Source organism: Condylura cristata, unplaced genomic scaffold (genome assembly GCF_000260355.1).
Source record: "Condylura cristata isolate star-nosed mole 26May11 unplaced genomic scaffold, ConCri1.0 scaffold00030, whole genome shotgun sequence".
Classification (NCBI taxonomy): Eukaryota; Metazoa; Chordata; class Mammalia; order Eulipotyphla; family Talpidae; genus Condylura; species Condylura cristata.
The window spans coordinates 19,442,933-19,468,655 of NW_004567131.1; the positions used below are offsets into that span (position 1 = coordinate 19,442,933).

The 25,723-nt window shown below is 36.9% G+C and overlaps 1 protein-coding gene across 1 annotated transcript in view; it reads right to left on the minus strand.

Moving 5' to 3' along the window:
• Window positions 1–25,723, minus strand: part of ITGA8 (integrin, alpha 8) — a 134,647-nt gene that overhangs the window by 95,701 nt on the left and 13,223 nt on the right. Inside the window, exons 4-11 of the mRNA XM_004691269.2 lie at window positions 21,350–21,450; window positions 15,566–15,689; window positions 11,307–11,368; window positions 10,219–10,264; window positions 7,292–7,417; window positions 6,347–6,391; window positions 2,767–2,810; window positions 1,600–1,656 (exon numbers count right to left, since the gene is read on the minus strand). Coding sequence (XP_004691326.2) covers window positions 1,600–1,656; window positions 2,767–2,810; window positions 6,347–6,391; window positions 7,292–7,417; window positions 10,219–10,264; window positions 11,307–11,368; window positions 15,566–15,689; window positions 21,350–21,450 — 605 coding nt within the window. The remainder of the gene's footprint in view (window positions 1–1,599; window positions 1,657–2,766; window positions 2,811–6,346; window positions 6,392–7,291; window positions 7,418–10,218; window positions 10,265–11,306; window positions 11,369–15,565; window positions 15,690–21,349; window positions 21,451–25,723) is intronic.

Here is a 25,723-nt window from a genome sequence, read left to right on the forward strand (position 1 = left end):
ATCCATATGACTTTTTCTTGGACTTGGCCAAAAGAACAGAGGCATGATGTATTTCCTCTTAGTCAAGGCCACACTCTACACACCAGAAATAGGAATGTAACTGTATATGTGTGAATTTGAAATAGGAATGTAACTATATGTGTGAGTTGGGAGAAGTGAGTTATTCCCTCAGCAGAGACTATCTGGCACCTTTCACCGACTTTATGGTGTGATTCAGGCACTGCAGGTAGAAGAGGAAACAAAGTCCACATCTTCTGCGAGGCACTCTTTGTAGGGGCAACATTCGACTGACAGTCCACGGCAGCCTGTACCCTAATCTCACTGTGGGTAGCCTGTTTTGCCACAGAGCAACATCATCTGTTCAAATTCAATGAACAGGACTAATTTTAGATTTATTGTTTCCCCAGTTTTGTTTGTATATCATTTTTAATTAAATTTGTCATTTTGTTTCTGCATTAAGTTTCAAAGTCTTATGAAACACAAACACAAGTTACAAATATAAGTTGTTCATTAAATTTAGATTTCTTTGTACAGTTAAGCTAGGAAACCAGGGGTCTGTATATTATTAACATAAATAAGCAATAGTTTATGATCATTGAAAATTCATAAATTTACATCCGTTGGATTACAGAAGACTTAAAGAATTAAGGTCTGTTTAATCAAAAAGAGAGGGAAAGAAAGAGGGAAGGAAGGGGATGTTCTTTTCTTGGGCAGTAGTAAGAACATATAATCTAAAATCCGTGATACATTTCATTCTCAAAGGGAATTTTGAAGGTAAAAGTTTCATCCTTGTTTGTGCCAATAGGACTCAGAGAAGGCAGGTGATAGTTGTGTTCTCTGACAATTCACAGCTGGCACTGTGGGAACTGGGCCCTCGCATGTCCACTTTTGAAGTTCAGGCCCGTTCTCAGTGGCCCCTCCTCACATCTTACATGAGACACTTCATGCATTTCTAGACTACTGCAAGTTCATAACAATAAAAAATGGCTTCTTACCCCTGTACTTCCAGCCAGTTCCCTACTCCTAAACATGGCTCCCATGTGCAGCCCCAAAGGCCTACGTGAACAGCCCCTGACTCCTTGGTACCCAGAGCCTACTTCTCTCTCAATTTGTTCATGGTCCCTGTGACTTTCCTTCTGTTCCTTTACATTCAGCTAGTTCTTGACCATGGCCTTGAGCTTAGCTGTCTCCCTTACCTGGAACAGTCTAGATAAATAAGATGACATAGCTGGCTCTGTCTATCATTCACACATCAACTCAGCTCAGATGCTTCCTGAGAGGCATCTTTTGGACAACCCTATCTAAGAGCTCCCTTGCCAACCACTTTCCCAATATGTAGCCACTATATAACTATCACATCACTATGTGAAATTATGAGCATTTACTTTTTGTTAATTAATCCTTTCCCCTCTTCACCCTACTGCAGAAAGGGTGAGATCTTGTCTATCTGATGAGCACTGTATTCTCAATGCCTAAAACAGCTTCCCGTACCTAGTAGGGCTCAGTCAATATTTTTTTTATCAATGAATAGATTATGCGATGATCATAGTATACTATATACATAATGACTTTAACTATATAATTTTAAAATATCTTTACCTGTTCACCAGTGAAATTCTGAATAAAGGTCATATCTGTAGAGTTCATAATTGAAACCTAAAATCATAGAAATTAGATTATATCATTTGACATAGAATTAGAAAATAAAATTGCAAAATAAATCCTTTTGAAATTGTGACGAGTGATACAAGGTTAAGTACATATCAAACAAAAAAACCCATATCATTTTTTTAATCCCATGAGACTTTTTGTTTGTGGTTAAGTCTGGGATCCTTTCAGACAAAATGCATGCTTATTTATCTGAAGAATGAAAAACATTATTTAAAATAAGTTTTTCTTTTCATAAGGTCTATACATTTTCTTTTCCTATTTTTGTGGGATCTAGTTATAGTAGGTTTGAATAACATTTCTTCCAAATTCATACAAAACTTTTGGATGTGACCTCATTTGGAAATAAGGCCTTTGGACCTGGTCTGAAATCATCCTGCATTTAGGGTGGGCCCTATACCCAGTGACTGGTGTCCTAATAGAAAAGGAGAGGACACACATACATTCAGATGGCAGGAGGCCACATGCAGATAGAGCACAGACTGAGGTTATGCCTGAACATGCCCAGGAAAGGCAGGGGTCACTGGATGCTGGAAGAGGCAAAAAGTATTGGTCCTATATGCATTGCAGGGAGCAGACCCTACTGAAGTCTTGATATCAGACCTTTGGGCTCTTGAACTACCAGAGAACAAATTTAAGTTGTTTTAAGTTACTTAGTTTGTAGTCCCAAGAAACTAATATTCTAGTGAAATAATTTCTTTATTTCCACCATATGAGACGTATTGAAATGCTGATCATATCAACATTGGTAACTCCCTTGGTTATTCCTAGATAATAGACAGGATGTGGGACTGGTTTAAGGCCCACCTACTATTGACCTGAATTTTTTAATAATTTTGAACAATTTTGAACAATAATTTAATTTAATAATTTTGAACAATAATTTAATTTTGCACTGGATCCCAAAAAATTATATAGTTGATCCTTCACATAGAATGGGAAGGGTTGGATCTAGCTTACTTTGCTTTTCTTCTTGTAAATAAGCAAACAAGCATGGATTGCTATTAAAAGGTATTTCAAAAGATTTAAAGTTGTATAGATCAACACAAGTCTTTGCATATGAAAGAAAAAGTCCTGCAATGTACTCTTAGTACGTACATATCCAAAGTTCTGTGCTCCTCTTGGGACTCCAGCGATCAATTCTAGGAATGAAAGATAGAAAATTTAGAATGAAAATTTCACCTGTACTTTAAAACTATACAGCAAATCAGTTAAAGACAGTCCTTCCAAGGTTTGAAGCCTGAGCACCTGGAAGTACAATTTTGCTGCTAAGATGGAGACAGTAGAGCAAGTCCTGGCAGGGAAGTGAAGAGTTCAGTTATAAGAACATTAAGTTTGGGACAGTTATTCAAAGAGATGTTGTGTATTGAGTAGTGTTTCTAGATAGTAGAACACATGTCCATGTATAAACTGAGAAAATAAATAAGACTGATGGAATTGCCAAGACAAAAAAAGAAGAAAGAAAATCTGTGGATTTAACTCAGGGATACTTTATTATTTTTTTTCAGGCTTGTTATTTATTTAGTTATTATTTTCTTATATATATATATATATTTAATTATGTGTATGTGTTTTACATCATTCTTAATGTTGTACTTTTTTTCATCTCAGTTGTAATCCCCGTGGGCTTCCCACACGAATTCACCCATGTGCCACCACTATAGTCCCATGTGTTCTTCCTGCCCCTAACTCTGGGATACTTTTAATGGGAAGTTAAAGGGGAAACAATAAGTGGTGGAGAAGGGGCTGCTGGTGTCTGGGAAGCCATGGAAAGAAGTAAGCAGGCAGTGATCAACTCTGTCAAATATTCCTGATAGTCAAAATGAGGTACATGGGGGCACTGAGTTGAGTGACAGGAACAACTACAGTAGAGCAGGAGTCCGAGTGAGTTTAAGGGAAGGGGTGACTGGAACTGGCAGATAGAAATGCAAATAAAGAAGTTCTTTTGAAGCAAAGCAATATAGGTGGTAGCTCAAAGGGAAGTGAAATAAGAGACATTTTTTTTTTTAAGATGGGAGAAATAACAGTATGCTAGTATGTGAGTAGAAATGATCCAGTAGCAAGAGAAATATTGATCACGATGAGTTGGAGAATCAAGAATTGCTAGAACCCCATCCCTGGGTCATGAGAGGGAATGGAATTCTGTGCAAAGGGAAGGGTTAAATTTATATGGAATTTTGGGTAGTTCAACGACAGCACTGGCAGGGAAGATGAAGCATGTGCATGAAAAATAAAAGGGATTCGGAAAATCTAAGTTGTCTGGATCCATTGCCAGGAGATGTATCAAACTGAGCACTGCTCGCTTTTCAATAATCTTTATTATTTGGTATGAATTAAATTCTCCAGGCACCTAAAAGTAAACCATAATCAGATATAATAACGTTAACTGATTTTGGGATCAAGCACACAAACCAATAAAGATTGAGGAGGAATTATAGCACTGGAGATACATGTCAATCTCTACTTACACTACACATTCAGAATTTTGTGTAAAATTAAAAAACAAAACAAAACAAAAAAACATCATACCCAGTAATTTTGTAGTCTTCAGCCTCCTATGGTCACAACACTAAGGAGTTACCAAATACAATGTTGATTAAAAATATTCAAAATAATTTTAAAACTATCAAGACAGTTAAATTGCTTGGAGTACAAGGCAAATTAATAGAAATGTCAGTTATCCACAAAAATATTCCCTTGAGAGGGAAAAAGGAGACTTTTCTTAGATCCATTCCAATAACTTTGGCAAAACTTTCCAAGGTCTCTTAATACCAACAATACACTCAGGAAAAAATTTAGATCCCTGACCTTGAAATATTTGACTCAGTCCCAGTAAGAAGAAGTGAAAAGGAGGCTAGAGCTTACTAAATATCTTCTACCCTCTGGACAATGTGCCCTGTGCTTTATGATACCTCCCTCATTTAATTTTTTTTTTAATTTGTGTATAGAAGAACTGGAGTGCAGGATAGAGGTACATGGCATGTGTGTGTGAGAGAGGACTCACCAGAGACAGAGAAGAAAGCAAAACAGGTAGACCCACCAAAACACATTACTAAGGGGGGAGCAGCAGGAGAGATAGGAGAGGTCTACAGTGCCATGTGGGTCACCTTGCTGGCCAGGATCTAACTCAAGCTGTCATGGTGATAGCACTGAGACTCAGCCACTTTGCCAGCAGGGAATCTCATAATATCTCCCTCACTTAAACTCTCAAAATTAGGCATTCATATCCCTTTTTCACTTAAGGGGAAGTTGAGGTATAGAAAGCTTGAGTCATCACACATAGTTGGTGAGTAGAGAATTCAAAAATTGATAGCAAAACCAATACTTTCATATCAAGTGACTTTCCTAGGATTGCTTAGAATCAGATCACTTCTTTGGTTCACCATATCTGATTCTACAGTGAGAATATAGGATTATATAAACTTTTTTGAGTCATTTGTTTGATTAAGTAGAAAGTGAACATGATCAGCCTTGTACTTAAACTAGTCTCATGAATAGAATGCAATGTCCTTTGATAGAGCCTTTATTGGGCACCCACAAGCACCCACAAGTCACTTAAAAGTTGAATCCATTTTCTAGATATTTCTGAGATCCAAGGAAAAGCTCTATGGTTTTCTACCACTGTTCCCTATGATACACTGTTATGAACCATCAGAACTAACTGCTTTTCCTAATGTAATACTTAAAACTTATATGGCAAAATTTAGTTTACTTTGCTAAATTGCTAAGTGAGTGATTAAAAGAGTTGACGTGTTAAGGGTACTAGTTAATTCAGTTCTATCTCTCATGGCTCTTAATTCAAGTGTTCTTTCCATTTACAACTAATATTTAAATGTATGTATTATATATGAGGCATTATACTATTTTATGAATATATAATATTGACTCATTTAAGCCTCATAAGTATCCTATAATGTAAATATTGTCATCATTATCCCTCTTTTAAAAGAAATAAAAAAATGAAAGTATGGAAGTGTTAGGCAAAACAGTTCATAGAGGGCCCTCCCTGGTGGCACAGAGGGTTAAAGCACATGAGATGATGAAAGAAAGTTGAGTAGATTTTGGAAGAGATGGCAGTCGAAATTGGCCACACACAAAATAAATAAGAACTTCTGATCACTGGCAGATGAGGGTAGACAGGGAATCAGAGGGCTGAAAACGAGAAGATAGTCAAAATAAAGTAAAAGGGAAAGTGTAAGAATAGGGTTATTTTTGTTCTGTTAGTTGAGGTTTGGGCAAGTCCCAGGGGAAAGAAGAAATGACATCGAGATGGTGGGTTGGAGTCTAGTGGGAGTTTAGTTTGGACATGTCCAATATAAGATCTCAGAGTCTGCAGTAAAGATGAGGCATTTCTCAAATTTGATCTGTCACTGGTATCATGGCATAAAGTCATCATCTGTACTCCCTTCATTCATAATGTGGGAATGCTTGACTAACTATTGTTTAACTTGACTTATAAAGACTGATATTCAGTCTTATGTAAAAGTTTTAGGGCCTAAAAAGCTGTGCCAAAGCATTTATTTTTTATCTGTTTTTCTACAAAATATTCTCATACATTCTGGGAATTCCTTTTATCTGTTTTGGTGTAGCAAAGAAAAAGAAAGTTTTAAAAGGACTTCATAGGTCTTTATCTTTTCCCTCGTTTTATAAATGACTCAGATTCAAAAATGTCTCTCACCTTGCTGAGAGTCTCCAGTAAATTCCCCAGCAGCAACTGAGTATCCTATTTTCAAGAAAAGAAAGAAGTTAATCACATCTTTGAAGGTTTTACAAATGAGCTATATCTAGAAAATAAGAATTACCATCAACCTTCTTTGTGCAGAAATTTGAATGTAAAATCTAGGGTTTTGTAGAAGGAAAAATTAATCAAACTCATATGAACATACTTATACTAAGTCCAGGAAGCTTAACAGATATGCTGCTTCTGAATATGATGACACAATCAGATTCTCAAGACACATTGAAAGGCAGGGATGTTTCATAATCCATCCTAGTAACGGTGGTTGTTGCATTTTAAGAATTGCTAATTCATTATGATCAGACAATATCTAAAAGCTATCCTTGTGCTCAGGTTTTGCTAGTGTTTATGATCAACAAGTCCTGCTTCCTAATTCCTGTCACCATGGTTTAAAGCACATTTTACTTAGCTCTATAGTGAGGTGAGGTGACAAATGACAACAATATTTTTTTTAATTATTTGATTATTCAAATAATCAAAATCCCCCACAGGATACCAAAGGTGGGAATCAATAGTGGTGAAATAGCATTCTATAAATTTGCTCATAATAAACTTTGAGAACATTCTAACAACTAATATGTCTCTCATTGTTCTAGAAAATGATGTCTCCCAACCCCCAGCACTAGGTGGTTCCTCAAATACTCAGTATCTACTATTAAAAAAGTATTTTATGTTCAAGAGACTGTTATGAAACCTAGAAAATGGCTGTTAACTCGAGTTGGTTAATATATGATACCTGAATCAAAAGATAGACAAAAATTCACTCTAGCTAAAAACTTGCATAAGATGTCAAATAATATCAGATGAGGCCAGAAATAAAATTTGCATCTACATTTAATATATTTGTTTTTTAAGAAATCATGGAGTTCAAGCAGTGCATCTCACCAAGGTAACTATCATCATAGGAAGCTGGAGCCACTTCTGTCTGTTTTTCTCGTGTCAACTTCCTTAGAATATCCTTGAATGAGTAATTTGCAATTATATCTGCAACACTGGCTGTGATCACTTGACCTGTGTTTAAACAAATGAATACATTAACTGAATGTATGCAAGAGACAGAGCCTCCCTTGGCAGACACAGACCAGCTGAACAACACACTTTCCCTTGAAAATGACTGTGGTTTTGTTTGCATTTCAAAGATGAATTCTTCTTTCCACTAGAACTGCTGGTAGATGAGCTACATACTTTTATCTGTCTTCCTGCTGCCTATACCATATGGACTTCTTCCATCTAAAAGTGATAGCAATAGCTTAGTCAGAAGACACATGTAGGCAACATTTCTGTGATTGAACTTTTATTCTAGAATGTTCTACATAAAAGGCAACTTTGAGATTATCTAGCCAAAATATAGCTTCTTACCAGTCCTTAGATAATGAGTACACTATCAGGTAATTTGGTTTTGCTAGTAAGCTATTTGGTGTTATAATGAAGGTCTGTTTTGGCATTCCAAAGCTTTTTGTATTCTTCCAAAGTACAGATGTATTATATCTAAATCACTGACTCAGTGAATTGTGAAACACACTAGCTAAGTTAAAGGAGGGACTTAAATAATCTTTGAGCCATTTACTTTTTATGCTAATGTGCATACATAGAGCATAAAATTATAACATCAAGCAGCAAGATGTAGTGAGAACAGGATTTTGGCCAAAGAAAATGAAAAATCCATAGCCACCACCATTGATATGATAAGAACTTCGACTAATCTGTGACAAAGTCACTGTCAGAAGCTTTAAAATGTGATTATATTGAGATGGACAAATATCCAAATAATGACCAGTAATTTTCTTCTATAATATCTAGACATTCCCTTATTTATTACAGACACCTAATGGAAAAATGTGATCTTATGCTCTTTGGGAGAAAACTGGAGAGGTGCTTTGAAAAGACTAACATTTAATATCAATTTTAAACCTTTTATTCCTGGGGAAGTCACAGATAATTCCATTTTTCTGTTTGAAGTTCAAAAAGAATACATTTGTCAAGTCAGGTCATAAATATTTCAAAATGACTGTTCTGATATTAAGATGGTATTTATACATCAATTTTTGAAAAACATCTACAGAATTTGCCAGTTTTCTGTAGGTTAATGCTCCTCTCTTCCCACATACATCCTTCCTTTTTTGCTGTTTCCCTTAACTACTTCTATAAACATTATAATCCTAAGCCTGAATAACATTTTATATTATCTTCATCAGAAAAATGTTTCTATATCTTTTTGACATGGTTAATTTGCAGCAAAACTTTTGTATCATAGCTTTTTCAATTTAATGAAAAGAACTCTGCGAAATAAATCCAATGAATTAGAAGTTAATCTTTTGAAACACATTTTGTTTTATATCCATCCACTGCATAAAGTATATTGTTTTTCAGCTTCCAAATAATCTTTAAAGGCTGAAATGTTAACTACTTACTGTCCATAGCTGTATCTATCATTGCATAGTTGTATATGAAATTAACAGTGATTTCATATAAAATTTTATCATAAGTCCATCTCCTGGATCTTTCCCACTGACTTTTTTTTTTTTTTTTAAAGATTTATTTATTTATTCATACAGAACTGGGGTACAGGCCAGAGGCTCAGGGGCGGTGAGAGGCTTCACCAGAGACAGAGTGGGGAGCAGAACAGGCAGATCTACGAAATACACTGCTGAGGGAAGCAGCGGGCGGGCCAGGAGAGGTCTGGCTCGCCATGTGGTCTCCTCCGGGGCAGGCGGCAGGCGGGAATCGAACTCATGCGGAAGTGGCTTCAGATTCTCAGTGCTGCGCTTTAACCCGCTGCGCCACCAGGGAGGGCCCCCACTGACTTTTAACCATAATCAGATCACTTCCATTTAGAGAATAAACTTCACTTATCTATTCTCTCTCAGGTTTTAGTCTGTTTTTATCCTAACCTTGACAACCAAAATTCAGGCATATTCTTCATAATTTCTCTTATGGCATTCCATCCACACCCAAGGCTTCATTTGTCACCAATGGTGCAAGTTTTTATTTCAGCCTAGACTAGTTTTTCTGAGCTTACACACATTCATCTGAATACGGATGCAAAAATTTTTGGAAATGTCAAACATTTTCATACTCAACATAACCTAAAGCAAATTCAAAGTCTTTCTTGTCTAGGCCAACCCAAACCTGAGTCCTTCCACTGTGCACCATCTGAGTAAGTGCAGCACACCTACAGTCACTCAGTGGCAAGAGTCAGAAATATGTCCTTGATATCCTCCCCTCCCTCACACTATATGTCCTACCCATCACTATGCTGTTGATTTTGCCTCCAAACTCTCAACTTTCTCTTCTTTTCCTTTCCAAACCATCACCCTTCTAAGAGACAACCATCTTCATCTGAATCCTGTGTCTAGTTACAGTTACTTTGTTCCATCTTCAATCTTTTTCTGTGTTGCAGCCAGAATGATCTTTCCAAAACACACATCTTATCAGAACACCCCCCACTAAGGTTCTGCAGTGTTCCCCATTATTCTCAAGATAGACAACCCATTCTCACTCTAGCCAGGTCATCCATTTAAATGACTACAGTCAACCAGGGGGCTGTCATTATTATTAGGTTAAAGACAAAACTGCTTGATGGGAAACCCAAGGGGATTGCAACTGAAATGGAAAAATGCACAAAAGTATGTAAAAATAAACTAATAATAATAATAAAAAAGACAAAGCTGCTGCTGTGACCCGCACGCCTGCAGGGTCAGTGGGACACTGTCTAGCCACCCCGCCAGGTCTGCACCCATATCACTGCACTTCTTGCACCACCATCTCCTGGTTTGTAACTGCAAAGGGCATTTATTTTGTAATAAACATACCTTGCCAATAAAAACTTCCAGGTCCTCCCACTATAAGGTCTCCATTCTACAAAACAGAAATAGCAACAACAATTGGAAAAGAAAAATAGTTTTTTTTTTAAAGGGGATAAATCATTGTTAATAAGTTTTATTCTAACAATTAGTTTAACATAAAATTAGTGGTACAGAAAAATTAAGTTTTTGAGAAAGACTTATATATGAATCACCTAGTTCTCTTTTTTCCCCCTCTTTGCTTTCAATTATTTAGTCTACTATATTGAATGATTTTTAATGTGACTTAATTAATTTTCTCCTTTGAGAACATATAAATTTAGGTTTTTGGCTCCTTGTCAGGTAAGCAAAATATCTACACAGTTGATGCTGTACAATTTAGCAGACATGGTCTTTTGAGTTTTGACAATAAAAAGAAAATTTGGTTCCTAATTTATCTCAAGGCCATAATAGTGCCTATTTTTTATATATATCTGCACATCCATCCCCTTCCCATAGAAGGAAAAACTCCAGACTAGCTATTGCAAACTTTCTCTTCTACCTAACAACCCCATTTTAACATATCCTGCATCCTTAACTACCAGTAGGAAGACAATGATTAAAGGTAAAGCTTTGGATATTGATGAAATTTCTCCATACTATTTTTAAAGCCATGGAATTTTTACTGCCTTTATGCTCACTATACATCTGTTTTTAATTTTATGAAAGGATATGTAAACATTTATTTTGTATATTAATTTTAATTAGCCAATTACCGTTAAGCAATAAAACTATAGATTCTTGTGATCTTTCATAAGTACATTTCTTTAATGTGTTTTTGAGATGTTTAAGTTAAAAATGACTATCACAAGGAGGAGAGAAGAAAGCAGATTTGATTTTCATCATATATATACATTTCTGTAGTATTTAGTGGGCTGTCATGCATTTAGAATATTAAAAATAAAGACCAAACAAACAAAATTGTGAAGTTGCCAAAACAGGTTACCTCTATACCTAGAGGTTCCTTGGTTGATGGCAGGTGGGGATGGTGGAGGTATAGAGTAGGAGAAAGTGAGATAGATAAAATAATTAGTAGCTACAAGACCAAAAGAATTCACCTTATAAAAATCCAGACTAAATCCTGCTTGGCAGTAACCCTGGCCTTCGGGATCAGCATTGCCTGGAATGATCAAAATGTATTAATGTTAAATCATTATTTCCAACCTCTCTCTCTATATATATACACATATATATATATATATATTTTTTAAAAGATTTATTTATTCATATTGAACTGGGGTACAGGCCAGAGAATGTGGAGGGTGAGACCGATTGGGGAGCAGAACAGGCAGATCAACGAGGTACACTGCTGAGGGGAGCAGCAGGCAGGCCAGAGAGGTCTGCCGCGCCATGTGGATCCTCCGGGGCAGGCGGGAATCGAACTCATGCGGAAGTGGCTTAAGCTTCTTAGTGTTGTGCTTTAATCTGCTGCGCCACCAGGGAGGGCCCTCCAACCTATATTTTTTAACCAGTTCAGAATACTGTGTTGTCTTCTCTATAGACTTCTAGATTTCTAATGATTGATGTTTTATAAGTTAAAATATTATCCTAAGTAATTTATTAAGCATCTTCCTTTCTTGTCCTATATGTCTTTGTACTAATCACAAAGTAAGACCAGAATTATGATCCTGGGCTTTACAACCCATGTTTGTATGAAAAAAATAAAATCTCCATCTGTGAACTATACTCCAGGGTCTGGTCCAGGTGTGGCAACAAGGTATTTTGTGCTGCCAGTCAGTATGATCTGAGTAGAGGCAGGTTCCTGAAGGCAGTGTCTTCAGAAAGGAGACATCCAGATCTCTTTTATGATCTCTAATAGGTAATTAGTTTTTAATTCTTCTATTACCATTAGTTGGGTAAACTTGGAAATTGCATTTGCAAGCACAATGAATCTCATAGGAACATTGCAATGCCAGTGTTCAAAAAGAGAAAATTTTGTAGTAATGCTTATTTTCTATTCCCTCAGTATAGTTTGCTCACTTAAAGTCCAACAGGACCTTTCTTACAAGCAGACACATGCATTCCCAGGACACTGTTCTATAAAGTCTTTAGGACATTAGGGTCAGGAGTTTACTGCTTGTCACTTGTACTTGAAAAGAGTTTCTACAAATTCTAAAGTGCTTAGATTCAACCCAAAATGTAGCTGAGTATGAGGAATCTCAATCATTTTATAGATAGGTGTGGACAAGCGAATCATGACTCCTTTCTTACTAAGAAAATTCCTGAATGGAAACTAAAGTGAGAGGCAGGACAGGAAATGCACATCATCACTGGAAGGATTCACAAGCAGAACATGTTCCTGTTTCCAGAAGCTCTGTGAAATAAATGAATAATAAATGCTTTTTAGCATTTCCCAGAATCTTTTGCATTTTCTTTCTTTCTTTTGGCTTGTACTTAGCTAACGTGAGTATTGCCATCATCCATTTTTCCATAAATACCCTTTAATTTTAAAAATACTAGTCTACCTCAAACACTATATTTTTCCAGGGGGTGAATATATTTAAGAAATATATTTTTTAAAAGATGCAAACCTTTAAAAAACCATCTCTGACTTTATTTTTAATATAAATTACTCAAAAAGGAAGAAACACAGCATTCTTTGAAATTATTGTATCTCAAAACAGGAAACAAATATTAAAGAAAAAAAACTTTAATAAAAGTCACTGAGAAAACAACCGACATCAAATGTTTATTTTCAACGTGATTATAGTAGAATATGAGGTTCTTTCCTTTGCAAAGTAACTATTTCTATCAGAGTTACAGTTTATGAGTGTTGAAGAAGCTGTCTTCTTAGAACTACAGAGTGTCTGTAAACTTTATAGTTATGTTCGAGAGATCTCATGAATCCAGGGAATCCTGCTGATCATCCACTCCTATTTGTTGTTTCCTAAGCATAATGGAAAGGTGTGTGTAAAGCATCCCCACAGGAATTATGAATGACTGCTGCAGCTATAGGCATGTCATTCATAGGAATGAGCAGATTAACTTCCATGTTGCTCTGAATATCAATGCTGGTTTGTGCTGTGGAAATAACATAGGAGGCTTCTTTAGATTCGCTTTTGAAAATAATATCGCTGATGTTCCTGTTCTGTGATATTGACCATATGCTCATGAACAAGCTGGCTTTGTGTTAATGAACTGTGAACTCCTTAGGGAAGGCAGGAAGTCTGCTGCTTGGATGGATTTGAGGAGGATGAAGTATTCATAGTAGGAGAGAGATCATGAGGATGTGAGACTATCAACGTGTCCTAGGGTTGAAAGAATTCTTGGCAACTTCCTTAGCTATTCTGCAACTCAAATTCCATTCTACCTTTGCTAAGCTTTTCTTTTATTTAGGAAAATAAACAGTACATAAATTGGCATTAATGTACCCCTGTAACTCAAGATGTGAGTGTGCTATAATTTGTATTTAATGATAATGTTTCAAGCTCATGCTGTGACTTTTATCCCACAAGTCCAGACCTAAGTGCTGTTTTTAAATCAGATCTCTCCCATTACCTAGGCAGTCAGGTCCAAGGGCAAACAGAAAGCACTGACAAGTTTTATAAATGATCAAACCAAATGTTAGTTGGGAGGATCTATCATCAAACCAGGCATATGAAAGATGGGCTTGTCATTTAGCAACCACTGTTTCCTGTTATGGAAAGTCTCTCCAGCGAATCATGAGAAATGTAATATAGATAGGATTGATGAAACATGCTCCTCATTCAGGCGCAGCTCTACTGCTAATTTCCCAGTGGATTTAACTTATCTTTACCTAACTTTTGTCATTAAGATATCAGACTGACCTTGCATGGAACTTCGGAAGCAACGTGATCCAAGATATGCCTCTTGTGGGCTGTTGTCCACTGCAGGGAAGCTCGGGCTCTTGCCCTACTCGGCAAGTCATTTGTTAAGAGAATCCCTTTCCAACGCTCTATCTGAAAAGCTCTTTCCCACCCAGGTCATGCCCCGTCCTTTTCTTGCCTATTGTGTTTTTCCCCATAGCACATTCACTACTACCTGCCACTAATTAGGAACTTACTTATTTAATATTTGTTGTCCATCTTCTCCACTAGAATGTAACATTTACTTTCTCTTCTTCTGTGCTTTATTCCCTAAACGTAGATTAATTAGTGCTCAATCAGTATGTATGCAACAAACACATAATTGAGTTTCATAATTTACAGGGAACCCTGTTTTAAAGGGAGTTAAAATAAAATCCTCATGTCACAGGTTATTCATTCAGTAGTCAGCATATGAGGAAATAGCTGATTTATTTCAGTATTTTTCACAGAAAGTTAGTCTTCTCCTTGCCAAAATTGTCACCTATACCCCTCAGAGTTAACTGTTCTCCCAATCCTGTAGATCTCTAAATCTCCATGGCTTCCTCGTTAACTCTCTTATTATACCTTTATTGCTTTATTTCTGATGTTTGCTCATTATTTTGTCTAAGTTGATATTATAATTTAATGATAGTCACATAAAATGAAGAAATTGTACTTCTGGCTTTGGAAATCTTGTATGGAATTGAGTAGTAAAAAGTCAGTATTATGAAACCAATCACCAGAATGACTTTTCTAATGCTACTTCTTTCCCGTATGTGGCCTTGTTAATATTCTTGTTAATATGGAAAAAATCCATTAGTTGCTTCCTGACAAATCCCAATGATGGGTGTGACATGTAGAAACCTGGAAGATTCACAAATAACTGAGTAGAATGCTCAGTCCCTCCCTGATGCCATCCGAGTCCAAGATGAAGTGATCCCATAGCAGTTCCTTAAAGACAGCATCTACAGGCTTGCTTTAAAAGGTGCCCTGCTGGACGATTCCTAGATTTTCTAGATGAGACTCGGGTCAGAGCACAGTCTTTTTGAAAGACGGGGATTGAACACCGTAGAGGAGAGAAGTATAGGCATGCTGGTTCCCAAGGACACAGCACGTAAAGGAAGCAGGCTCACAGAAACTCATGTTGAAATGTGACCCCAGATCTGAATATACTAAGACCACACCCTCTAGAAGCAGGCGAGAGGGACAGTCAGCATTCTCTAGACCACAGTGTGAATTCTGGACACCAACTAAGAGTTTAAGGCCTAGAATATGAACCCAGGCAATTCAACTGCAGCCTGTCTAGTCACAGAAATTTTCTAAAGCACAGACCTTTCCAGCAGAATGAGCTGTCTTGACCCTCATGTCACAGCAAGGCATCCTGCTGTAATTTCAACAATCTTTTCCCACTTCCTTTTCCTTAGAAGGCTATAGTTTGTCAATTTACCTGCACTGCACACTCACAAAACTCTTGAGTTAAATTTCAGTTTCAAGGAATAAAAATAACTTACTGTTCCGACAAGGAGAGTACTCCGCATAAGCACTGAAATTCTGAATTGCCACATAGCAAGTGCCAACTGGATCCTTTTCTGATGTAGACTTAAGAGTTCTCCAGTGATATAAAGGGGCACAGGCCTGTGAAACATTAAAGACAATAAATACATATTTTTGATGTAGGTTCCGCATTCTGCATTTGATTTGACTCACTAATTAATGCCCCTGTATTTGTGACAAGACTGTTCAATTATTAGTTCCATTAAGTGGCTTCTGGCATGCTAATGAGTACCTTGGTGGTCAGAGGTCATGAAACTTCCAAAGCCAATTTTTTAACTTGAGTGCACAGTAGACTTCGAATAAATTAAACATTGACAAAGAAATAATTCCCCCTCCACCCCCAGCCAGACTTTGAAAATAAAGTTGCCTGGCAAAAATAAATATTTCCTAAAAGCAAAGAATTCATATTTTCTTTCTTTTTAAACACTGGGATCTGGCTGAAAGCAAGTAATTGTTGAAGCAGGCAGTGATGCAATGTGATGTCTTAACAAAGGACTTGCTCCTGTCTTTGTTACTTAAAGGAACTACTCTCAAATTGAAGCATACAGAAAATGTGTAAGCTCTGTTCTTGTACTCGTGTTTACCCTTGACTATTTTTTTTAAAGATTTATTTATATTTGCATACAGAACTGGGGTACAGGCCAGAGATGCAGGGGCTGTGAGAGGTTTCACCAGGAACAGAGTGGGGAGCAGAGCAGGCAGATCGACGAAGTACACTGCTGAGGGGAGCAGCGGGCAGGTTAGGAGAGGTCTGCCGCGCCATGTGGGTCACCTCTGGGGCAGGCGGGGAGTGAACTCATGCGGAAGCGGCTTTAGATTCTCAGTGCTGTGCTTTAACCCACTGCGCCACCAGGGAGGGCCTACCCCTAACATTTTAAACAGCAACTCTCATGTGGCCATGCTGCCACTCACCGTGGTGTGCTTGGTCGCACTGCTTACTGTTTTATGTGGGTGGCAGAACTGAAGGTAGAAGAACATCCGATGCTTGTTTTAGTGATATTTTGTAAGAGAGGATCAGAACATCATGAAAAGGGTGCATGTGAATGGCCCACATGCATTTTCAAGGTATTAAACTCTGGTTGTCAGGTAATTCAAGACTCTTCCTAATATGGAGAAATTTACTGAAATTCCAAGGAACTCACACAAATTGTTTGAGAGAAGCGATCCTTCTCCATTTTATAAAAGGTTAGAAATACAATGTTAAGTAACATATAGAGAGGTAAGTTAAATAAAGTCGTTGATGGCCCTCCCTGGTAGCGCAGCTGGTTAAAGCACAGCACTAAGAAGCTTAAGCCACTTCTGCATGAGTTCGATCCCCGCCTGCCCTGGAGGTGACCCACATGGTGAGGCAGACCTCTCCTGACCTGCCCGTTGCTCCCCTTAGCAGTGTACTTTGTTGGTCTGCCTGTTCTGCTCCCCGCTCTGTCTCTGGTGAATCCTCTCACCCTCCGGATCTCTGACCTGTACCCCAATTCTGTATGAATAAATAAATCTTTAAAATAAAACATAAATAAAGTCGTTGCATAGTGCACAGACTCATGCCATACATTTGAGTCTCTTAAAAATGTATATCACGGGGGATATTAAACAAGGGGGTCCTCCCTGGTGGTGCAGTGGGTTAAAGCACAGCACTAAGAAGGTAAAGCCACTTCCACATGAGTTTAATTCCCACCCCGGAGGTGACCCACATGGTGCCACAGACCTCTCCTGACTTGCCTGCTGCTCCCCTCAGCCGTGTTCTTCGTTAATCTGCCTGTTCTGCTCCCCACTGTCTTTGGTGAATCCTCTCACCATCCCTGCACCTTTGACCTGTATCCCAGTTCTGTATGCATAAATAAATAAATCTTTTTTTTAAAAAATGTGTTTAACTTCCTGCAACACTTACTATAGAGTTCAATGAATGTGCACTGAATTAAATTAAATGCTTGTCTACTGTAAACATTTACATGGAACATTACTATATCAAACTATTATGAATTATTTCTGTTATGATATGCACTTTGTCAGATCAGAAATTACATGATGTCTCACCCACATCTACTTTTAGGGGTATTCCTCTGGAGAAAGTAAGACATGCTTTATGGTGCCTTCTGATATAATTTCTGGGAATGAATAATTATCAAAGGGGAGACCTGACTCTAAGTTAGTTTGCCTACTATCAGAAATTTTACCAGCAAGTATGAATTTTAGCACCAGTAAGACAAATGGGATGTGTATGTGAAATACTCTGGTTGCTTTTTCAGATGCCTAGATTCTAACAAAAGCATATCTGATATAATAGATATGAAATCCTCTTAAATAAATTAACATTAATTTTACTAGGATAGGGAGAGACAAATAAATATGTAGAAGATACTAGTAATTTAAAAATGGACTCTTTTTTATTGGTTAGAAGTGTATTTTTGTTTTAAGAAATTGGTTATTTTGATATAATTTCAGAAAAGTTATCAGAATAATATAAAAAGCTCCTGTACACTGCTCACCTGGATTCATTACTTGTTCACCATGTTCCTTTCCTCTGTGTATTTTAGACACCTGCACATGTCTTAAGAACCATCCAGGAGCGGGCTACCTACACATCCCTCAACACCTTAGAGTACACTTCAGAGAGGAAGGGATTTCATGTACACATTCACAGCACAAAGACTACCACCAGGAAACTATATTGATTCGATGTAACTTTTATCTAATCCAAGACCCTATTCAAATTTCTCTAATTGTCTCAATATTTATTTAACGGTTAAAGCACCAATTATGATCACTTACTGCATTTAGTTTCATGTATTTTTTTTTTAAGATTTATTTATTTATTCATACAGAACTGGGGTACAGGTCAGAGATGCAGAGGGTGAGAGGATTCACCAGAGACAGAGTGGGGAGCAGAACAGGCAGATCGACGAAGTACACTGCTGAGGGGAGCAGCGGGCGGGTCAGGAGAGGTCTGCCGCGCCATGTGGTCACCTCCGGGGCAGGCGGGAATCGAACTCTTGCGGAAGTGGCTTTAGCTTCTTAGTGCAGTGCTTTAACCCACTGTGCCACCAGGGAGGGTCCACATGTTTTGTTTTGTTTTGTTTTTTTTAAGATTTATTTATTTATTCATACAGAACTGGGGTACAGGTCAGAGATGCAGAGGGTGAGAGGATTCACCAGAGACAGAGTGGGGAGCAGAACAGGCAGATGGACGAAGTACACTGCTGAGGGGAGCAGCGGGCGGGTCAGGAGAGGTCTGCCGCGCCATGTGGTCACCTCCGGGGCAGGCGGGAATCGAACTCTTGCGGAAGTGGCTTTAGCTTCTTACCACCAGGGAGGGCCTCATGTTTATTTTTAACCTGGAATCCTCTTTAATGCAATCTTAGTATTTCTTTATCTTTCTTGACATTTTTAGTTTTAGGATTTTACAGTATGCCCTCCAATTTTATTTTGCTATTTCCCTTGTAATTGAACTTAGCTTGTATATTTTTGATAGGAATACCTCTTAAGCAATCCTAATCCTATTCTGTGCATTACATTAGAAGGCAAAGGTATCATTGGATTCATTACAGGTGCTACATAGGCACCTTTTAATTTCTGTTTTGATAGTTCAATCTTCTATAAGTATACTTCACCTGATTCTTCAAGCGCTCATTTCTAAGGTCACAGAAAATGGACCCACTGGTATATATATATATATATATATCTTTTTGTTTGATGACATCACACTTGAAACAATGCCACAGCAGTGAAGATGGTTCCAGAATTTAATGTCTTATCATAATTTCTGGTGTGCTTTTGGTAACACCCCCATATGCAACTACTTTCACCTTCACTTGGGCTTTGTTTTACTCTCTCTCTACTGTAAGATCTTGACTAATAACTAAACTCTGTCTAACTCACTGAAGTTTCCTTATCGTAAAGCCCACTTAGTAAAGTGACAAATTATGGAATTAATACATTCATTGTGAGATGTGAAAGTGAAAAAGTAAGAGGGGTTAGGGCAGTGAACACATTTACCTATATGGCTCAACAAGCCGACTGGCTTGACCTTCTGTCTCGCCATAGAGCATTTAAGTGCATGAAAATTCTTTCTATTGGTTACCTTCTATCAACTCTAAAAAGTTACCCTTTTAACATCTGCTAGTTTCACAAAGATGTGATTTTGGGGAACTTGGGTCCAAACTGAATATATATACACTGGATATTTAAAATGATATTTCTGTTTGCATCACTTTGCAGTTGTAAGAATTACGTCAGATAAGATGATATTTAGCTCTTCTGCTACATTTCAATGCTCAAAGAAAGTATATTTTATATTATCCTATTTCTTATCACATAACTTTGAAAATACAGGCATGTATCCAAAGTAAATATTTTTATTATAAAACTACTATATTACTTTATTTTCAATAGTTTTTTTTTTAAGATTGATTTATTTATTCATACAGAACTGGGGTACAGGCCAGAGATGCAGAGGGTGAGAGGATTCACCAGAGATACAGCGGGGAACAGAACAGGCAAATCAACGAAGTACACTGCTGAGGGGAGCAGCAGGCGGGTCAGGAGAGGTCTGCTGTGCCATGTGGATCTCCTCCGAGGCAGGTGGGGATCAAACTCATGACAAAGTGGCTTAAGCTTCTTAGTGCAGTGCTTTAACCCACTGCACCGCCAGGGAGGGCCTATTTTCAATAGTTTTAAGGCAAATATAGACTAAATGCACAATAAGATGTTATAGATAAATGATCAAGTAAAAAGTATTAATATAATACCAAAAAGATTTTTTAATCTAAGTTATTAGGTGGGATTAGTTTTTTAATAGCAGTTCACATAATTCGTACACCATTAAAAGATTAAAAAAACGTTTTAACCAATTCTGGAATGTGGAACTATATTAATGCAATATAATTCTACAGAGAGCATGTTGTATGTAGATGTTGGATTTATAACGAGAGAGGCTATCTATACTTTATAGATCACCTGTTTTATGTCAAAATCTTTTGGGGGGAGTTTGCCACAGACCAAATAAAGCAAGGTATTTCCTCTAGATACTTATTCTTATTAAATCATAATTCAAATAACTTTAAACAAATCCTAAAGACCAAAGTCATTTCTTTATTGTTGTAAGGAAATTAAAGCCAACAGTTTAAAAAATTTCCCCAACAAAATAAATCTCCAGTTGAACTTGCACAGTTATTTATTTCTTAATAACTTAGATTAACATCATTGCTCAGAGCAACAAGAGAATGACAAAGTCACAATACTTATAAAATTCTATTGATATTTGGGAGTAAGTAAGTTTTTTTCACTTTAAGAAATTTTAATGTTTTCAGAGAACCATGAAAATAATAAATATATTTTTAAAGAAAGTTTTTCCTTTAGTTTTAAAATGGATAGTTCATACCACAATGGATTTTCTTTTTAAGTTAACAGTAATAGTGCTATTTTTTCAGGTCAATTTGTAATCGGTGCTTGAAGTCAACCTTAAGGAAGAAGGTGTTTACCTACTTAAGGTGTAGATTTTATTTTCCTCTTTTCATTAGTTGTTTGAAATATTTGAAAGTAGCTAACTGATGCAGAAATAGGTCATTTCCCTATAACTTTAAACACCAAAATAGATGTTTTCATTTTATCACTGAGTTTTGTTTTTAAGATGATGTTAAGATTTTCTGTGAACATCTGACTTGTTATTTCACGAAAGATTTGTAGTAAATGTGAGATTTGAAGCACCTCAGGATTGCATTATTCCCAAGCACACAATTCCTACTCACCACGACTTTCCCTTTATGAGCTTTCACCGTTGCTCCAAACCATTGATTTGACTTAAATTCAATAGGTTCCTTGGTTCCATTAACTCTGATCTTTCGGTTGTCTGATAGGAGGAAATAAATTGTTAGTAACTTGTAAAAGGTAGTAGCCAATTAAAATATGTACTAATGAATGTGCCCATTAAAAAGACCTGAAAGCCAATTTGGACACACAGGGAGATTTTTCGTTGCTGCAGTCTAAGCTAGACTTGATAAAATGTTCTAAATTTTCATTTAGAAAAATGCCAAGTAAGTAAAAATTTGAATTTGAACACACTATTTCAAACTTAAAAAAAGCAATTTTTAAAAAAGATTTTACATTTTTACAGCTAACTATACTGTAATAATGTGAATTCTGGTCATCTCAAAACCATACTTTTGCCACTCATTTGCAGCAGGTTGAAGACCAATCATTTGCAACTGTCTAAATCTGGGTGTTTTCTAGCAGAGAAACCCAAGAAAATCTCCCTGGCTGGGGAAGAACAACTTTCTCAGCGTGGGTTACTGGAACCAGAATGAAGGACTCTGAGACCTTGGTCTTAACGGAGTGATGTGTCCATGCAGCCACAGAAAACAACGGTTTTATACACACTTTGCAGATGTCACTATGAGGGGGCCATCTGGGCTGAAACGCAACCCAATTATAGCACACTTTAGGTCTTAATAAAAAACAGATTTTTTTTTTCTTTCACTCTTGATTCCCAGTCAATGTATTTCCCATGTGGTTTGAACCACATGGCTCTAACTGGAGCTTCATCAGTCATTGTCAATGAGTTTTGAAAGACATTTGTAGTAGGGTATCTTACTTGTGTTTCCATTGACATGTATTTTATTTTTCCTCCTTTATTCTATAACAGATGCATTACAAAATGAATTTATAAATCCTATTAAGTGAGGCCAAAATATACATGTAATTAACTTTAAATTGAGTTTGCATATGATTACAGACATTTTTTTTAAAAAAAGATAAATCATGTATATTCAATCTTAACCTAAAATTTACATTTTGACATATAAATTAAAAAATCACAAGTTTCCTTTTAAAAAAGCTTATGCTTTTGCAAAATAAACCAGAAGGGAAAGACAAATGCACAGTTTCACTTCAATGTGAAAAATAGAGACTCAAAACAAATGGTCAGAAAACCAAATCAATAGCAAACCTATAAGTCTAACTGTAGTATTGAGGCTTCCAGGAAGGAAGAGAGAAGAGCAGGGTATGGAGGGGGCAAAATGGACTATGGTGGAGACTTTGGGCGCCTTGAAGGTGTGGTGTGTTGACAGTCATCTGAAGGGATGTGATCTTCTACCTCTGAAGTGTATGCAGTGTTGTAAATCAATGTTACCTCAATAATGATCATCATAATAAACACTTTTGATGTTTAGGAACTTAAAGAAAAAAAAAAACCCAAGTTCTGGAAATCCTTATCCAAAAACACAGAGCTCCCAAAGCTTAGTATTTTACCAATTACAGCATAAAACTGAAAATATAAATATTTCAGTTTGCATTTTGGAAGATCGTAGAACTTAGAGACAAAGGGTCTAATCACCATTAGTGAGTGATTTTGGGCAATTCACTTACTCTTTTGGAATTTTGATTTCTTCTGTAAAAGGAAGTTGATAACACCTTAACTCATAAAGATCATCTGAGACAAATAAATGGGGAAGTGCTTTTGAAGCTAAGTTGCATACTTTAGAAATCTCACAGCAGTTCTATTCAAGGTTTATAACTTTAAAAAATATCCCTGAATTAGAAACCTGGGAACTCAAACTAAGTCTGAGAATTGGGAAGGACCTCACAAGCACACAGGGATTACATGTTATTATTAGTGATTTGTGGCGCTCAGCAGTGAAATTAGTGACACCTCACAAGATTGTCAATGTGGCTTTAATTAAGTAAAGGGAGAAAGTACTATAGGGGCTTTGAAACATCTAAACCACTAAAGAGCCATAAAAGAAGATCAGAACCTCAGAAATTCAAATATACTTAAAGAGAGCTCAAAAGTACTTGAGAAAATCAGGCTGCCACGAGGAAGGAAATGGATTATGGGGAAAGACAGAAGCTGGTAACCAACTTGGCTTTGCTTTGCTGGGGAAAATTATGTGAGTTTACTTTTATGATTTCCAAGGCATCTTTTCTGGTATTCTAAAGTTAAGCTGTGTAATTGATTAAAAATGTAAGCTGTGGGTCATTTTCTAGTAACTTATTTCTTGAAGACCAAAAATATAAGTGAGTGAACTTCACTAAGTCCATACTTAATTCCAGTATTACAGAGAAAAATTCCACTGTTCCAAGTCTCTTTTTACTGAGTTTTGATCCAGTTGTGTCATATTTCATTGATCTTTGAGGTAGCCAAATTACCTTTTGATATTCTGCTTTATTATTTTTTATAAATTCTCTGGCTTGAAACCTAGTACTGTAATTTCATAAAATTCCAAATGAGTTATTATTATTATTTTTTGGTTGAATGGGAAAGTGACCTTTCTCAATTTTCCCCCTTCCTTTTCTCAACAAGGGTTTTTCATGCCAAGTAACCCAATACAGAACATGGTACTTTCTTCCTAAAACTTGTGCGCAATATAACTCTCATACCTAGAGAACATTTTTTATTTGATTTGATCTGATTTTTACTGTAAACAACTTTTCGGTAATATCTGTAAATGCTCAGCACAATGTCAGCTAAATTCTTCTAAATTCTCCTTTGTACGGCAACTATCTGGAAATCTGACTATTCATTTCCCAAGTCCTCTTCCAGGTAGGATTTTGGCTAAATGAAAGGTTCTTGAGAGATTTGGGAAAAGGAAAAGATGGTGAGGATATGTTTTTTGTGGCAGCTACTGGCATGCTTGTAGGCACCGGTGGTGACAGATGTGATGTCCTTCCTGTACCTCCCTCATATCAACTGACCATCACCCCTTTGGTGCTTTGGGAAGCTGAGATCGAATTTTGAAATTCCAGATTTCTTGATCTGCAGGCAGAAGCTTTCCTGACCTTCCCACCCCTACAGTTTCCAATTGAAAGACTTTCTTCACTGGCCACATGACTACTTTTTCCTAGCACTCCTTCTTAGTGTTATTATGCCTTCTTTTATTTTCCAATATTTCCCTAAATGTTAGTAGTTCCAGGACTTAATCTCAATCTTGATCTCTTCCCATCCCTACACAGCCTCCCATCTCCTTCTCTTTTCTCTTTGTTTCATTTCTCTTTATTTATACTCATTCCCTAATCCATGGTCTTAAATATGTGCTATCTGCTACATACTTATAACTTCCAAAGTTATATCTACAAACCATTTGCCTGAGCTCTGAGTTTATTTATCCATCTGCCCAATTGACATCACTTGAGTGTCTAATAAGCATCTCAAATTTCACATATCTTGATTCAACTCTTGATATTTTTTCCAACAGCTAGATATTTGCTCCCTTCCCACTGCTCCCTGCCACAGTCCCATTCCTCCAGTGCCTCAGGTCAAAATATTTCTTTTCTTGCAAATTTTTCATTGGAGTCAAATGAAATCCAACCGCACTTTCAAATAAACCCAAATCCGACCATTTCTCAACCCTAACTGCTATCATCCAACCCAAAACATACTTCTCTTTCACTGGAAAATGGAAGTAGTCCCCTTGATTCTTCTTTTTCTTGCATACAGTTGAATTAACTACCTTCCTAAAAGTATAATTGAAATTTTATCCCTTGTCCACTTGTAATACTATTGGCTCCCCATCATTCTAGAATAAAACCCAAAGCCCTAGTTGGACCTTTAAGGCATTATATATACCTGACCCTTTGGCCTCATTTAAATCACTCTTTCTACTGGGTCCTATACCCAGTGGTCTTTTCCATTCTTCAAGCACATGGTCATCTCCAGATTTCAACAGTGATTTTCCCTTGGACATCCATTCCCCCATCTTGCATGGTTCTTTCCCTCAATTTAGGTCTTGCTCTGATATCACCTCCTTGATAAAAGCTTCTTTGATCACCTGTGTTAAACACATTAATATTGTCTAAGATGTTTACATCTTGTAAGATTCTCAAAATTTATGAACATGCTAGGTTACATAGCAAGGGAGGGCTAAGGTTGCAAATTAAGTTAAAGTTAATAATCAGTTGCTCTTAAATTAGAGCTATTATCCTGGATGATCCAGGTGGGCCCAATGTTATAACAATGATACTTTAAAGTGGAAGCTGGAGGCAGAACAGGAGAACCAGAGACATGGAGTATGAGGATTCATTCTGACATGCAAGCAGGCAATGAATCAAGGAACGTGGGCAGCCTCTACAAGCTGGAAAAGGCAAGGGAATAAATTCTCTCCTCAATTGGCTCCAAAAGAACACAGACC